The sequence below is a fragment of the Cyclopterus lumpus genome, chromosome 8 (genome assembly GCF_009769545.1).
Source record: "Cyclopterus lumpus isolate fCycLum1 chromosome 8, fCycLum1.pri, whole genome shotgun sequence".
NCBI classification, from domain to species: domain Eukaryota; kingdom Metazoa; phylum Chordata; class Actinopteri; order Perciformes; family Cyclopteridae; genus Cyclopterus; species Cyclopterus lumpus.
Genome location: NC_046973.1, coordinates 2,739,376 through 2,754,608, shown reverse-complemented (window position 1 = coordinate 2,754,608; position 15,233 = coordinate 2,739,376). Strand labels below are relative to the sequence as shown.

Genomic DNA, 15,233 nt, shown 5'->3' with positions numbered 1-15,233 from the left:
TAGTCTCCAGCGATGAAAATGTGACCTGAAACAACTAAAATAGTTGGATGGATTGCCATGAAATTTGGTTCCAGACGTCCACGTTCCCTTCAGGATTGGTTGTAATAACTTTCGTGATCCTCTTGACTTTTTTCATCCGGCGCCACCGTGAGCTCAATAAGTCATATGTCACGAAATGCATGCGAAACAATGGCGTTCCCACGAGTTTTAACATTTGTTTAATTATTTTGAGTTATTTAGCAAATAAGAAGGCGAACTGGTGGTGAGACGCTTTTCTGTGTTTCTGCTCATTTTGAAGCATAAAAGCTGTCTACATACATGCAATGTGCACGTGTAATGCAATGTGCACGTGTAATGCAATGTGCACGTGTAATACAATGTGCACGTGTAATACGATGTGCACGTGCAATACAATGTGCACGTGTAATACAATGGCGAGTAATACACGTGTAATACAATACAATGTGCACGTGCGATACAGTAGCTGTGTTTACAGTAGGGGGATGCTGGTCACATAGTGAACCCCTCTCCTCCTTCCTGCTCCTCCCGATCCTCAGGAACACCCGTCTCCAGACCAGACCAGACCCCCCCTGCTCCGGCGGTCCGACCCTAAGGAACACCCGTCTCCAGACCAGACCAGACCCCCCCTGCTCCGGCGGTCCGACCCTAAGGAACACCCGTCTCCAGACCAGACCAGACCCCCCCTGCTCCGGCGGTCCGACCCTAAGGAACACCCGTCTCCAGACCAGACCAGACCCCCCCTGCTCCGGCGGTCCGACCCTAAGGAACACCCGTCTCCAGACCAGACCAGACCCCCCCTGCTCCGGCGGTCCGACCCTAAGGAACACCCGTCTCCAGACCAGACCAGACCCCCCCTGCTCCGGCGGTCCGACCCTAAGGAACACCCGTCTCCAGACCAGACCAGACCCCCCCTGCTCCGGCGGTCCGACCCTAAGGAACACCCGTCTCCAGACCAGACCCCCCCTCCCCCGGCAGCCCGACCCTCCACAACAATGAGCTCCTCGCCGCGCGCCCCCCGCGCCTCCATCGACATCCTGGAGGAGCTCCAGCTGATCGCCGCTCAGAACCTGGAGAAGCTGGACATCAACAAATACTACGAGGTGGTCCGTGAGCTCGGGAAGGGAACCTACGGCAAAGTGGACCTCGTCGTCCACAAAATCCGAGGTAAGCGGCTCGAGTTTGAATCCTTCTGTGATGCTCGTTTTACACGACGCCGTGGATGGTGACGGGTAAAAAATATGAACAAGTTAATGAATAGAAGTGTGAATTAATGTATTAATTAATGATCAGGAAGGACGTCAATGTGCCACTGATGGAAGAAGTACTCTGATCTTTTACTTGTGAGTATAAATACCACTATGCAGGAATATTCTTTTCCTATTCAGTATGCATTCAAAACGTTACTGAAGTAAACGCATAAAAGTATTAGCATCGGAGTATATTTAATGAACTGAAAGTAAAAAATACACAATATGCTGAATGACCTTATTGTAATATAATTATTGAAGCATTCGTGTGTTCATCACTTTATAGATAATTATAACATATAATAATGTTCCTTCCGCAGTAGGTTAACGCATAATGTTATGCAATAAAGTTATTAGTTGAATTATATTTTGTAGTATCCAATCTGAAAATAAATGTAGGTCATAACTGTACTCGAGTAAATGTACTTTAGTTTAGAAATCATAGGGAAAAAAAGTTTTCTTTGGTATAAAAGTACAACGGTGGTATTTGTATGAACATTTAGTGCGACAGTGCGAACTAGAAACGGAGGATTCAGGATATTTAAATGAAACGGGCTCAAGTTGGAGCCACTGGAATCAAATGAAAATGTAGAATTTACTATAGTTATTTAAAATAAAAGGAATAAACCTCAGGGAGCGCAACCGAGGAAGAATCCGTCTCCCAGGAGGGCCAGAAGTACAATAGAGGACAATATTAATAGAACAAGGTCACAATATATACAATAAAATAGCAGAGCAGGACACAATTAAATAATAAAGAACAGTAAAATGAAAAAAGCTACATATATACAGTGTATATAAAGTCATACTTATTATTAGTATTATTATTAAATCAACCTCAAACCGATATTTGACATGAAAGAAACACTGTAGTACATTTAGTACAGATTCTTCTACGCTACTTGAGTATTTCCGTTTTATGCCAATACTATAGTACACGTTGTACTTTATGTACGCCGCTGCGTCTCAGAAGTACACGTTGTACTTTATGTACGCCGCTGCGTCTCAGAGGTACACGTTGTACTTTATGTACGCCGCTGCGTCTCAGAGGTACACGTTGTACTTTATGTACGCCGCTGCATCTCAGAGGTACACGTTGTACTTTATGTACGCCGCTGCATCTCAGAGGTACACGTTGTACTTTATGTACGCCGCTGCGTCTCAGAAGTACACGTTGTACTTTATGTACGCCGCTGCGTCTCAGAGGTACACGTTGTACTTTATGTACGCCGCTGCATCTCAGAGGTACACGTTGTACTTTATGTACGCCGCTGCGTCTCAGAGGTACACGTTGTACTTTATGTACGCCGCTGCATCTCAGAGGTACACGTTGTACTTTATGTACGCCGCTGCATCTCAGAGGTACACGTTGTACTAGGTACACGTTGTACTTTATGTACGCCGCTGCATCTCAGAGGTACACGTTGTACTAGGTACACGTTGTACTTTATGTACGCCGCTGCGTCTCAGAGGTACACGTTGTACTTTATGTACACCGCTGCATCTCAGAGGTACACGTTGTACTAGGTACACGTTGTACTTTATGTACACCGCTGCATCTCAGAGGTACACGTTGTACTTTATGTACGCCGCTGCATCTCAGAGGTACACGTTGTACTAGGTACACGTTGTACTTTATGTACACCGCTGCATCTCAGAGGTACACGTTGTACTTTATGTACGCCGCTGCGTCTCAGAGGTACACGTTGTACTTTACACATTAGTACATGTAAGTAAAGGATGTCAAAAACTTCAACATCCAGTTCACACGAGCCGCCCGGCAGAGGATTTAAGAGACGGCAGCAATTAATTCAGATTTTTAATTATTAATCACATTTTTACATTTTTAATTAAGTTTCATTCAGGCAATTAGGCGGCCGTGAAATAAATCCACCCTGAACACTTTGATAATGTTGAGAAAAGGAAATTATATATATATATATATATATATATATATATATATATTTATATTTTTTTATATATATTTTTGTTATGTAACACTTCTGGCTATTTCTGTTATTGTTTTTCCCTCAGGCACAAAAATGGCTCTGAAGTTCCTGAGGAAGAAGAGCACGAAGCCGCGGAGCTTCCTGAGGGAGTACAGCGTGTCCCTGTACCTGTCGCCCTGCCCCTTCATCATCAACATGTACGGCATCGCCTTCGAGACGGACGAGTACTACGTCTTCGCTCAGGAGTACGCGCTGGCAGGAGACCTGTTCGACATCATCCCTCCACAGGTGAGGACTCGGACTTGTCAGGTTTTCTTCAGAATTAATGCAGAGATATTTGTCTGTACACTGAAAACAGGAACTGCTTATTGCTAATTCGGCATATTTATAATAAATATAAGGAAAAAAGGGTCCGCTTCGGACATAATCAATCCATCAATCTTTTATTCCAGTACAAAACATTAAATAGAATCCAATCACATGTAAAATACATAGACCTACGAATGCCTTAGAACTAAACTTTATGTTTTAATAAAAGCATTATCATTTCATTTTGGGAGTCATTAACCCGGCAGATGAATTCATACATAATATTTCTTAAAACAGCTCATAAAGCCTTAACTCCTGCAGCCACAGACATTTCACTGGCACTCCTCCATCTCGGCCTCTTCAGTAATATTATCATCATTATGAGCTGTTTGAAGTCTTTTTTCTGTAATTAGACCACAAGTGTGCAGTGTGTGTGCCGTCTGCTCTAAACGTCTCAGCTCCATCTGAACACACCAAACCTGCGTGAGACAATGTTTACTTGTGCACATCATCCGACATCGCCTATGGATATCTTCATCATCGCCTCGTCATCATCGCCAATAGATATCTTCATCATCGCCTATGGATATCTTCATCATCGCCTCGTCATCATCGCCAATAGATATCTTCATCATCGCCTATAGATATCTTCATCATCGCCTATAGACATCTTCATCATCGCCTATAGACATCTTCATCATCACCTATAGACATCTTCATCATCGCCTATAGATATCTTCATCACCTATAGACATATTCATCATCGCCAATAGATATCTTCATCATCGCCTATGGATATCTTCATCATCGCCTATGGATATCTTCATCATCGCCTATGGATATCTTCATCATCGCCTCGTCATCATCGCCAATAGATATCTTCATCATCGCCTATGGATATCTTTATCATCGCCTATAGACATCTTCATCATCGCCTATAGATATCTTCATCACCTATAGACATCGTCATCATCGCCTATAGATATCTTCATCATCGCCTATAGACATCGTCATCATCACCTATAGACATCGTCATCATCGCCTATAGATATCTTCATCATCGCATATAAACATATTCATCATCGCCTATAGACATCTTCATCATTGCCTATAGATATCGTCATCATCGCCTATAGATATCTTCATCATCGCCTATAGACATCGTCATCATCGCCTATAGATATCTTCATCATCGCCTATAGACATCGTCATCATCGCCTATAGACATCGTCATCATCGCCTATAGACATCGTCATCATCGCCTATAGACATCGTCATCATTGCCTATAGATATCTTCATCATCGCCTATAGACATCGTCATCATCATCTATAGACATCGTCATCATCGCCTATAGATATCTTCATCATCGCATATAAACATATTCATCATCGCCTATAGACATCTTCATCATCGCCTATAGATATCTTCATCATCGCCTATAGACATCGTCATCATCGCCTATAGACATCTTCATCATCGCCTATAGACATCGTCATCATCGCCTATAGATATCTTCATCATCGCCTATAGATATCGTCATCATCACCTATAGACATCGTCATCATCGCCTATAGACATCGTCATCATCGCCTATAGACATCGTCATCATCGCCTATAGATATCTTCATCATCGCCTATAGACATCGTCATCATCGCCTATAGACATCTTCATCATCGCCTATAGACATCGTCATCATCGCCTATAGACATCTTCATCATCGCCTATAGACATCTTCATCATCACCTATAGACATCTTCAGCTGCTGTAGACCAGCACCGCATGGACTAAGAATCACAAGATCATCTGCGCCATAACTCAGATATATTGTCTGTTCCTGAATCCATCAACAGTGCAAAGATGTTCTACGATGGTTAAGAACTCTCACTTCTTTCCAGAAATCAAGCACATTGTTACATGTCAAATGAAGTGACCGACATACTTCTATCTTATTGGTGATCTTCTTGTACTCGAGCACCGGCCCTGGTCTGGGTCTCCGTGGGATAGCCCGCGAGGTCTGATGTTATGGGTCTTATTGTTGTGCTTGTAGTCGGGCTTACTGGCTTCATACAGAGCACTCACTGTCATTATGGAGCAGAGATGTAGTATTATAACACGACAGCCCCAAAGCATCATGGGAACTGTAGTAAAACGTTAATCATGAAAGGAGAAAGACCAAAAATAATGGCTATTATTATTATTATTATATAAAACACAGTGAGAGTTATTTGTGGTAGACAAGCGTATAATAGTAAATTATTATTATTGATGGGGTGGATGGAGTTGTCCTTGAGCTGATGGAGTCTCGTTGTGTCCCCTCCTCTCTCAGGTGGGTTTACCTGAGCCGGTGGCCAAGCGCTGCGTGCACCAGGTGGCCATCGCGCTGGACTACCTGCACTGCAAGAAGCTGGTCCACCGGGACATCAAGCCCGAGAACATCCTCATCTTCGACACCGAGTGCCGGAAGGTCAAGCTGTCCGACTTCGGCATGACGCGGCGCGCCGGCTCCCCCGTGAAGCGCGTGAGCGGCACGATCCCGTACACCGCGCCCGAGCTGTGCGACGCCGCGCGGCACGAGGGCTTCCGCGTGGACTACAGCACGGACGTGTGGGCGTTCGGCGTGCTGCTCTTCTGCATGCTCACGGGCAACTTCCCCTGGGAGAAGGCCATGCCCGACGACAACTTCTACGAGGAGTTTGTGCGCTGGCAGTGCCGCCGCGCCGCCGCCGTGCCGTCGCAGTGGCGCCGCTTCACCGACGAGGCCCTGCGCATGTTCCGGAGGCTCCTGTGCGTCGAGCAGGAGCGCCGCTGCTCCGTCAAGGAGGTGTTCAGCTACTTTAACCCGTGCTGGATGTTGGACACGGAGAACGGGAACGGGACCGGGACCGGCGGCGGCTTGGCAAGCAGCGCGCCTCCTCTGGACATCAGCTCCTCTTCCTCGGAGGAGGACGCGTTAGCGGACAGACTGAAGCAGCAGAGCTTGACGCCCGCGGCGGCGGCGAAGGGGAGCGTCGTGATGGACACCCACTACTCCTCCATGTCCACCAACAGCTCGCCGGCCTCCACCGGCAGCTACGAGAGGGTCAACCGGGACAACAACGAGAGGGGACGCCTCCTGGTGGCGACGCCCATCGAGATCTGCGTGTAGGCGGCGTGCGCGCACATGCACGCGGGAGTGATGCCGAGGAGGAAAGATTCCTCCCGACGATGAGGAAGAAATATTTAATAAAAAAGAAGAAGTGCGTTGCGACCGGGATCGAACCCCTCGGACACGCGGCTCTGCAGGAGACGAGCACAAGCCTCCTCGTTTTAGACTCACTGGACAACGAGAACAATAAAGAGGACAAAAACATTCATGACCCACAAGCAATATGTCCAAATGTTTGGAATAGTCCACCAAAAGAAAAGTTATGATCGACTTTTTAAAGATGAATAGTTGATGGTGCCATTGTGTGTTGGTTTGGTAGACATGTTCCTGTAAAGTGTTTATTTTTATTTAGTTAAATTATGTATTTATTTATATCAGATGCATATATTTATGATTTGTTTTACCAGAGAGGGGCTTTAAAAAAACAAAAACATTTTTCTTTTAATATTTGTCATGTTGATGTTGTTGTTATCTCCCATAAAAATAAATAAACAGACTGTTAATTATTTCTGACCCAAAATGTCCTTTTATTCTTTTCCATGTTTTCGTGTGATGCCTCCAACCAATCGAATATAAGCGGCTGGAAACGCCCCCTCAGTGTTAATTGGCTCTTTTCTTACTCTTCTAGCCCCGCCCCCATGAAACTGCAGCACACCTGGACTTTACCTGAATATGGCTGCAGCCAATTAGCTTTTAAGGTAAACAAATATAAATAAATATATATATATATATATATATATATATATATATATATATATATATATATATATATATATATATATATATATATATATATATATATATATATATATATATATATATATAGTGCATAATTATCTATTTGACAAGAGAAAATAAATACTGAATGAATCATGAATTGTTCAATATGCATGATTGATAAAGAAAATGGAAATTGTACATTTCATTTAATTGATGAATTGGTCGTTTAAAAAAAAAATTGAAATAGGCAAGATCAGGGAAATATCCTTAACATTGAACATCCTAATTGAAGAATACAATTATAAAAGTATTTGTGGAAACCCTCAACTTGTTTTATTGAATTAAACCCTGAAAAAGCTCAAACCACTGGAACATGTTTCTGGCTCGACTGCAACAGGAGCGTCCAAAAAAAGAATCGCAGGTTCGAAGACGACTACAGAATCTCATTTAATGAGATATATATATATATATATATCTCATTTAATGAGATATATATATATATATATATGGGCATTATATATACATACACACACACACATACATATATATATATATATATACACACACATATATATACACAAACATACATAAAATTTAAAAATATGTTATATATATATAGTATATATAAATATGGAATATAAATATCTCAACAGTCGATCTGAGGCTAAAAACACTCTTTTCTGTTGCGCAGCAGCTGCATTTTGTATCGACTGCTACGAAAAAGAAAGATTAAACCGGTTCTGTCCAATGTCAGTTCAACAAAACTCATGTCTGCTTATAAAAGATGGCAAAAGGAGGAGATTAAGATGAAGAAGAAGAAGCTGAGCATCTCTGCATGTTCAGAATAGTAATTCTCACTTCTTGCAGCTGCAAGAACATTTTGTTCGACATTTATTAGAAACGTACATAAAACAAGTGTAAACAAACAAAACAACGCAGCGTAAATCTGTGTTTGTAAATCTATCTGTTCATTTCAAGAGAGAGAGAGACAAAGAGCTCAGTTGTACTGACTTTTATTAAATAACATGAATTATCTTTTTCATTCCTCAAACAATAAAAAGCTAAACGTGTCCATTCTTACAACTTTTAATTAAATTATATATATATATATAATTAATTATATATAATTAATCAATTATATATACATAATTAATTATATATAATAATTAATCATATATAATTAATTAATCATATAAATATACATAAGATTAATTAATTATATATAAATAATATATGAAGGTAAAGCTGCAGAAGACGACTTTAGCTCCACGTGGCTCAGAAATACATATTTATATTAAAAGGATCAATTCACCCAAATCACAAAAATAGTTTCCTGCATTCTTTTCATTAGCCTACATTTGTTTTATCAATTTAGTTTAATTAAACAGAGCTCAAGTAAATCTCTTTGTTAATTTACAGAACTGTTTTGAGGTTTTCTTAAGTTTTTTTTTTTTTTTTTACGATCAATAAATAAATAAATTTAGACCGGAAGCAAATCCTCAACCTTAAGCTGGAATCAGTGGTTTTTTTCTTCCTTCTTTTCAATCATTAAAATCAATTAAAATAGTTTTCTTGTTGGTTTTAGTTAAACTGATCCTTTAAATTTAAACAAAACAATAAGAAGACTTCACAGACTCGACCACTAAACGCTGCCGTTTGAGAGATTTCTTCTTCTTTCTTCACGTTTTATATCTAAAATTCATCCAGAAAACAAAATGTGCTTCAAATAAGTTGAATGTACAGTTTGTGGTCTCCGTTTAGAGGCTTTAAAAACGTATATTAAATTTAAATAATAAGAGTAAAAAGGGGACGTTAAAAGTCTACAAATCGACATAAATAACAACTGATAAAGTGCATTGTAGCAAACGTCACCTGTGCATGCAGCTTTATGAAAATAAATACGTTTGTTTTTGAGATGCGACTGAAGAAGCGCGACAGCAATTTGAAAAAAAGGTTGTACAAAAAAATAAAATAAAAAAAACTGAAAAGAAGTGGCCTCGTATAAAAGATATCACAAATCAATAAAGCTCATTTAAACTCTGATATAACTATGTTCAATTAATACAAATGTGTTTGTGGATCTTCAAGAGGAGGAATAAATATCCACACACACACACACACACACACACACACACACACTTACTTAAAGAGACAAAGACACATCTTATAAATAAAGTGGCCCCTGATTGATCCGTCTTTGATGTGAAATCTCACGTTAACTAATTTTAATTAGTGTTTTTTCTTGTTTTTTTTTAAAAACAGCCGAGGAGATCTGTGGATCATTCTGGAAGAAAATTAAAAAAAGACGTTAAATTGACATTAAAGAAGCATCCGATTATTTTATTCTCATATATATTCATTAGGAGCCGCGACATTAGAAACTTGAAGAGATTTGAAAGTGAAAGTAATCCAGCGGTCTGCACATAAATTTGAACTCTGAAAACAATAAATCAGATAATTCTGTGTACTTTCCATTGAGCTACTTTGCCAAATATGCTTATAAATGTCAGCTAATTAAACAAAGTCCCAGTACTAGTGGTTGTCGTCACTGTCCTACATCAAAAAGTCTTTAAATGTCCTGTTTTGTCAATAAAATGTTATTAAATGTTCATCACAAGACCAAGAGAAGCATTTGAGACGATTAATTAATTTCTAAAAATAGTTGCAGATCAATTTCCTCCCGATCGGTTAATCGACAGCTTGATTGTTTAAACGTTACAAACCTCCAGCTCCCCCCGAATGTCTTTCAGGTCATCTCTTGTGTTGCCTGGTGACAACCGTCAACAGTTTGTTCTGTTGGATACAAACACACATCAACAACAACAACAACAACATACATAATAAACAGCCTGAATCACTAGTGACCCCTAGAGGTCACACGGCTCCTCCCACTTTGAACCAACACCCTGAATGAATCACTAGTGACCCCTAGAGGTCACACGGCTCCTCCCACTTTGAACCAACACCCTGAATGAATCACTAGTGACCCCTAGAGGTCACACGGCTCCTCCCACTTTGAACCAACACCCTGAATGAATCACTAGTGACCCCTAGAGGTCACACGGCTCCTCCCACTTTGAACCAACACCCTGAATGAATCACTAGTGACCCCTAGAGGTCACACGGCTCCTCCCACTTTGAACCAACACCCTGAATGAATCACTAGTGACCCCTAGAGGTCACACGGCTCCTCACAGACTTCACAAACTCACTAACGAAGGTTAAAACTGACCTTATGCTGCGGACATCTAATTGAGAAGTTTTCCTCGTTTAAGACACAGCCTGAAACAACAGACGCACAAAATGAGATTTAAAACGCTTAAATACACAAAAAAGGTCCTGGAGCAGTTCTGTACTTTACCCGACTGAATGGCACATCTGTAGTGATAATTTCTGGGACAGGCCTTCTGAAAACATCCCATAATCGCACCATTTTGTTGGCACGCAGAACATATCTGAAAAGACATTTTAGTCACTTTACGTGATGCAGAATGACAACAAATTAATTTTTTAAGAAAATAATTCAAGAAAAAGAAATTGTTTTAAATAGAAAATAATCTGTTAATTTTAAAAAGGAAAAGCAGTAAAAAAAAAAAAAATCCTGTTAAAATAAATTATTTAATTTCATTTAAAAAAGAAGACATTCAGGAAGTTTTACTGATTTTTTGAATGTATAAAAAAAAATAATATGAAAACTGACAATGTTCTGCTAACAAGAAGAACTTAATAAATAACTTCTGCTCCAAAACTATTATTTTAAAATCACGGTCACCGTTTCTTGCGCGAGCCGGGCCGCCTCCTCCAACCCGTACAGCTTCCCTCGGACCAGGAAGACGCCGGCGGACCAGATGCCGCAGTCCTCGTGGATCCAGCCCTCGTCCAGACGAACGGGCGCCGGCGTCGGGAGAGAGACGCCGGAGACGGCGCCGGCGCAGTCGTAACCGTCGCAGCCGTCCTCGGAGGCGTTCACCGAGCGCCTGCTGACGACCACGCGCTCTTCCTCTCGCCGCTCCGGCGGCGGGTTGGCGGGGCGGTACGGGCCGTGGAGGTCCCCGAGGCCCGTGGCGTTGGCCGTGTGACCGCACAGGCTGCACAGCGGCGTCGCCGGGCACCCGCCGTCTGAGGCGGGTCGACCCAACCGGAAGCAGGTGGTCCCGGGGACGAACCCGGTCGGCGAGCCGGTGGCTCCCGGCCGCCGGCCCCTGCTGCTCCGGACCGCCTCCTCCTCCTCCTGGTAGTTCACCACGGTGCACGTCTTCTCCTTCACGTGGACGAACGGGAAAAACGCTCCCGGCTTCTTGTTCTTTTTTTTCCCCGCCATGTTGGCGTACTTGAGCTTGATCTCCGGCTCCCTGGGAGAAAACATGGCCGACGGTCCGGTCTGTGGGCGCCGGACTCGTCTCCTCCGTCTCGCCGACGTTTTTTTGTTGGTTTTCTTTCCCGGCTGCTCAGCTTTGGAGGCGCAGTTTTGTCTCCGTTTAGTCCGTACGGCCGTCGTCTCGCAGAGGCCGAGGGGCTTCTTCCGTTTACGGTTGACGCTTTTGGCGTTCGAGACTTTGCAGCGAGGCGGACGCCGTTTGGGCGACTTCCTCTCTGGCGACTTCCTCTCTGGCGACTTCCTCTCTGGCGACTTCCCGTCCACGTCGGACTCCTCCGAGTTGCCGCTCACCCTTTCGACCGCGTCCGGCCGCGAGGTGGCCTCCTCGTCCGCGTCCGAGCTGCACAGCCTTGCCGCGTAGTCCATCGCCACGCCGTCCGAGTCGCCGCTCTCGTTGTAGATGCCCACCGCGTCGCTTTTGGCCCGTCTCCTCAAGCTGTGCCGGGACGCGCCGCAAGAGGAGAACGGAGGCGCGTCGGACGCCGATCTGCGGATCCTGGTGCTCCGTCGAACCTCTCTGGGTTGAAGTTTCTCGTCCTCGCTCCGCGGAGGCGTTTCTCTCGCCAGACTCCTCTTACGGGGCGACGCCTCCTTCTCGCCGTCGGCGGCGATCGGAACTTCGACGACGTCGCTGTCGTCGCTCGAAATGTCCACCGGCGATCCGGCGGGGTAGGCGTAAACGGCGGCCAGGTCCGACAGGAGCACCACGGGTCGGGTGTGGTGGACGGGGATGTCCACCGAGCTCGCCGAGGAGTCTTCCGACAACGAGTCGGGGCTCGGCGAGCTCGGAGGCCGAGGCAGGTGACGGCAGCTTCTCGCTTCCTCCGGCGAGGACACGGCCGGGGACGACGGCGCCGCGACGCGCCTCACGTCGTCCTGGAGGAAGGAGCCGCATGAGAGCGGCTCCTTGGCGGAGGACACCAGGAAGATGACGTCGGAGCCGCTGTCGCTCTCCTCCCCGCCGCCGCCGCCGCTGCTGCTGCTGCTGCCGCTTTCGAGAACCGGGCCGCCGGTTTGGTCGGGCCCGTAGAAGCCCGGGTGCCACAGGCCGCCGTGGACCCCGTCGCGGTACAGATCCAACCCGGGAGCCAGCGTCGAATTCATGTAGTTGCCCAGCGACTCGGGGCCCTGCTCCGCGTCCCTGCAGCGGACGGGCGCTCCGGGCTCCGGGTGCAGCTGGGCGCCGTAGGAGGACGCGGCTCTGGATCTGAACGGGGAGCCGATGTCGGCGCTGCAGCCCGGCGGGCGCCTGTGGTACCACTCGGGCTTCTTTGCCAGGTCCATGGCCTCGGTGTGGCCGCGGGTCAGCGGGTTGACCGAGTAGCCCTTCGACAGGTCCATCGCCATGAGAGGTGGATCCTGGGGGGACACCTCCATCACTGCAACACAAAACACATTCAGTCAAATGTTTTCTGACCAATTCTTCAAAAGAAGTCAAAGTGTGATGCACGTACAACTATAATTATTTTCATTACACATTATCTGCAGATCATTTTTACCATTGATTAGAACTTCTCAGAGCCCACGGTGACGTCTTCTAAAGTCTGAATTAGCTCAAACTAAAGTCTGAAAGCTGAAGATAATCAGTTCACAGTTAAATGACTTTTCATCACAATGGAGAAGCGAAAAGAGTTATTTATTTATGTCAATCGACTGTTCAATTAATTGACTCGTAAGATAACGCACCAAAAAAAATATTTTCTGGTTTCTGCTTCTCAAATTTCAGAAATTGCTGCTTTTCATGGTCATAATTAAAAATCAGAAACTTTTTCTTTTTTTTTTAAACACATCATTTGAAGGATAATTTGTTTTCACACTTTCTTGGGACATTATAGAATTTAATAATTTTTTTAATTTTTTAAACACATTGTTAATTGCAGCTCTTTCATCCGAACTTCAGTTTTTTCTTATTCACACGGGAGATGAAGAGAAGCTGGTCCTGTACACGATGGTGCAAATATGTAGTGTGTATGGTCTGCTGTAGTATACACAGAAATAATACTAACAATGTTAAGAATATTATTTTTACACAATAAAAGTGTAAAAATGAACCGCAAAATACATGGAAACAGTAATAAGACTCTTTTTTTTAAAGTACAAATAAAAAAAGACAGTGAAATAAGAGAGTTCTATTATATAAACAAACAAAAAAAGTAAAAATGATTTACTTTAATTATTTATTACTAACTTTAGTGTATTTAAATAAATAAAAACCTGTCCATGAGGGTGTGCAGCTGCAACAGGAAGAGAAGCATCAACCCGAACAAATACTCGAGTATTAATGTTCATACTATTCATCTCGGGGTCCCGATTAGGACCCGGATGAGGTCTTTAATTGAGCTCCTCTCACCTGTTAACAGGTAACCAGTAGGCCCGTGCACGAGACACTCACAGCACATGTGTTACAGCGTTTACCAGCAGGAGGTCTCACCTGGGGGGGGGGGGGGGGGGGGGGGGGGGGGGCAGACGACCCCCTTGGTGCTCACGCAGCGGGCTTCAAGCAGACGCCCTCCCCGTAAACACGCCTGCTAGCCGGGTTTAGCTCGCGCTCCGCTCCGGAACCATCGTGGATGTAAACAAAAGCAGCGCCTCCATGTTATCCGGCAGTTACGGCGAAACGTCAGCACGCGCAGCGGATTTAGTCATGAAACGTAGCCGGCACGCGACTCCACAACAAGACGGACATGTTGTTGTTGTTGTTGTTGTTGTTGTTGTGTTTAAATGGCTGCTGTCAGGCGGTCACAGATCACCTCCGGCTACTGTCGGTATGTTTAAAGTTGTCATCATGGAGACCGTCTTCCTTTTTGAGCGTCAAGTGACACCGCCATACCCCGCGTAACACCGGAAGAGAACGGCGTCCTTTCGAAGTAAAAGCCCCGAGACAAACCACGAAAGAGATTCCACATGATTATGAACACATTATTTATTTATATATACACATACATATATATATATATATATATACATATATATATATATATATATACATGTACACATATACATATATATATATACATACATGTATATATATATACACACATGTGTATATATATATATACATATACATACATACATGTATATATATACATCTATACATACATGTATATATATATATACATACATGTATATATACATATACATACATGTATATATATATATATACATACATATATATACATATATACATACATGTGTATATATATATATATATATATACATACATATATACATACATACATGTGTGTATATATATATATATATACACATATATATACATATATATACACACATATATATATATATATGTGTGTATATATACATATATAATTTGTCATTTATCATTCATATACTTAGTATGCAACCCGGCTCAGAGACTACAACACGGATGGAGACCAGACGAGTTCAAAACGACAGATAAGACATTTATTTAAAGAGAACACAACTATCTTAAACAAAACAAA

At 43.3% G+C, this 15,233-nt stretch overlaps 2 protein-coding genes across 4 annotated transcripts; one reads left to right on the top strand and one right to left on the bottom strand.

Annotated features, from left to right (window-relative positions):
* Window positions 1-566: 566 nt before the first annotated feature.
* Window positions 567-7,138, top strand: unm_sa1261 (un-named sa1261). Its single transcript, XM_034539364.1, has 3 exons — window positions 567-1,185; window positions 3,303-3,505; window positions 5,856-7,138. The coding sequence occupies exons 1-3, from the start codon at window positions 1,014-1,016 to the stop codon at window positions 6,672-6,674; spliced, it is 1,194 nt and encodes a 397-aa protein (XP_034395255.1). The 5' UTR covers window positions 567-1,013; the 3' UTR covers window positions 6,675-7,138.
* Window positions 7,139-8,831: 1,693 nt separating this feature from the next.
* si:ch211-165g14.1 (retinoic acid-induced protein 1) lies at window positions 8,832-13,148 on the bottom strand. 3 transcript variants are annotated; one of them, XM_034540148.1, is made up of 5 exons: window positions 11,167-13,148; window positions 10,756-10,849; window positions 10,627-10,676; window positions 10,118-10,187; window positions 8,832-9,678 (listed from the first exon to the last, which is right to left on the bottom strand). In XM_034540148.1, exons 1-4 carry the CDS (start codon window positions 13,117-13,119, stop codon window positions 10,146-10,148), a joined length of 2,139 nt encoding a protein of 712 aa, XP_034396039.1. In that variant the 5' UTR covers window positions 13,120-13,148; the 3' UTR covers window positions 8,832-9,678; window positions 10,118-10,145. The 3 variants fall into 3 exon arrangements, 1 of the variants encoding a protein (XP_034396039.1); XR_004609884.1 differs by having other exon boundaries at window positions 10,627-10,849; XR_004609885.1 differs by lacking the exons at window positions 8,832-9,678; window positions 10,118-10,187 and adding an exon at window positions 10,218-10,476 and having other exon boundaries at window positions 10,538-10,676.
* Window positions 13,149-15,233: the final 2,085 nt, after the last annotated feature.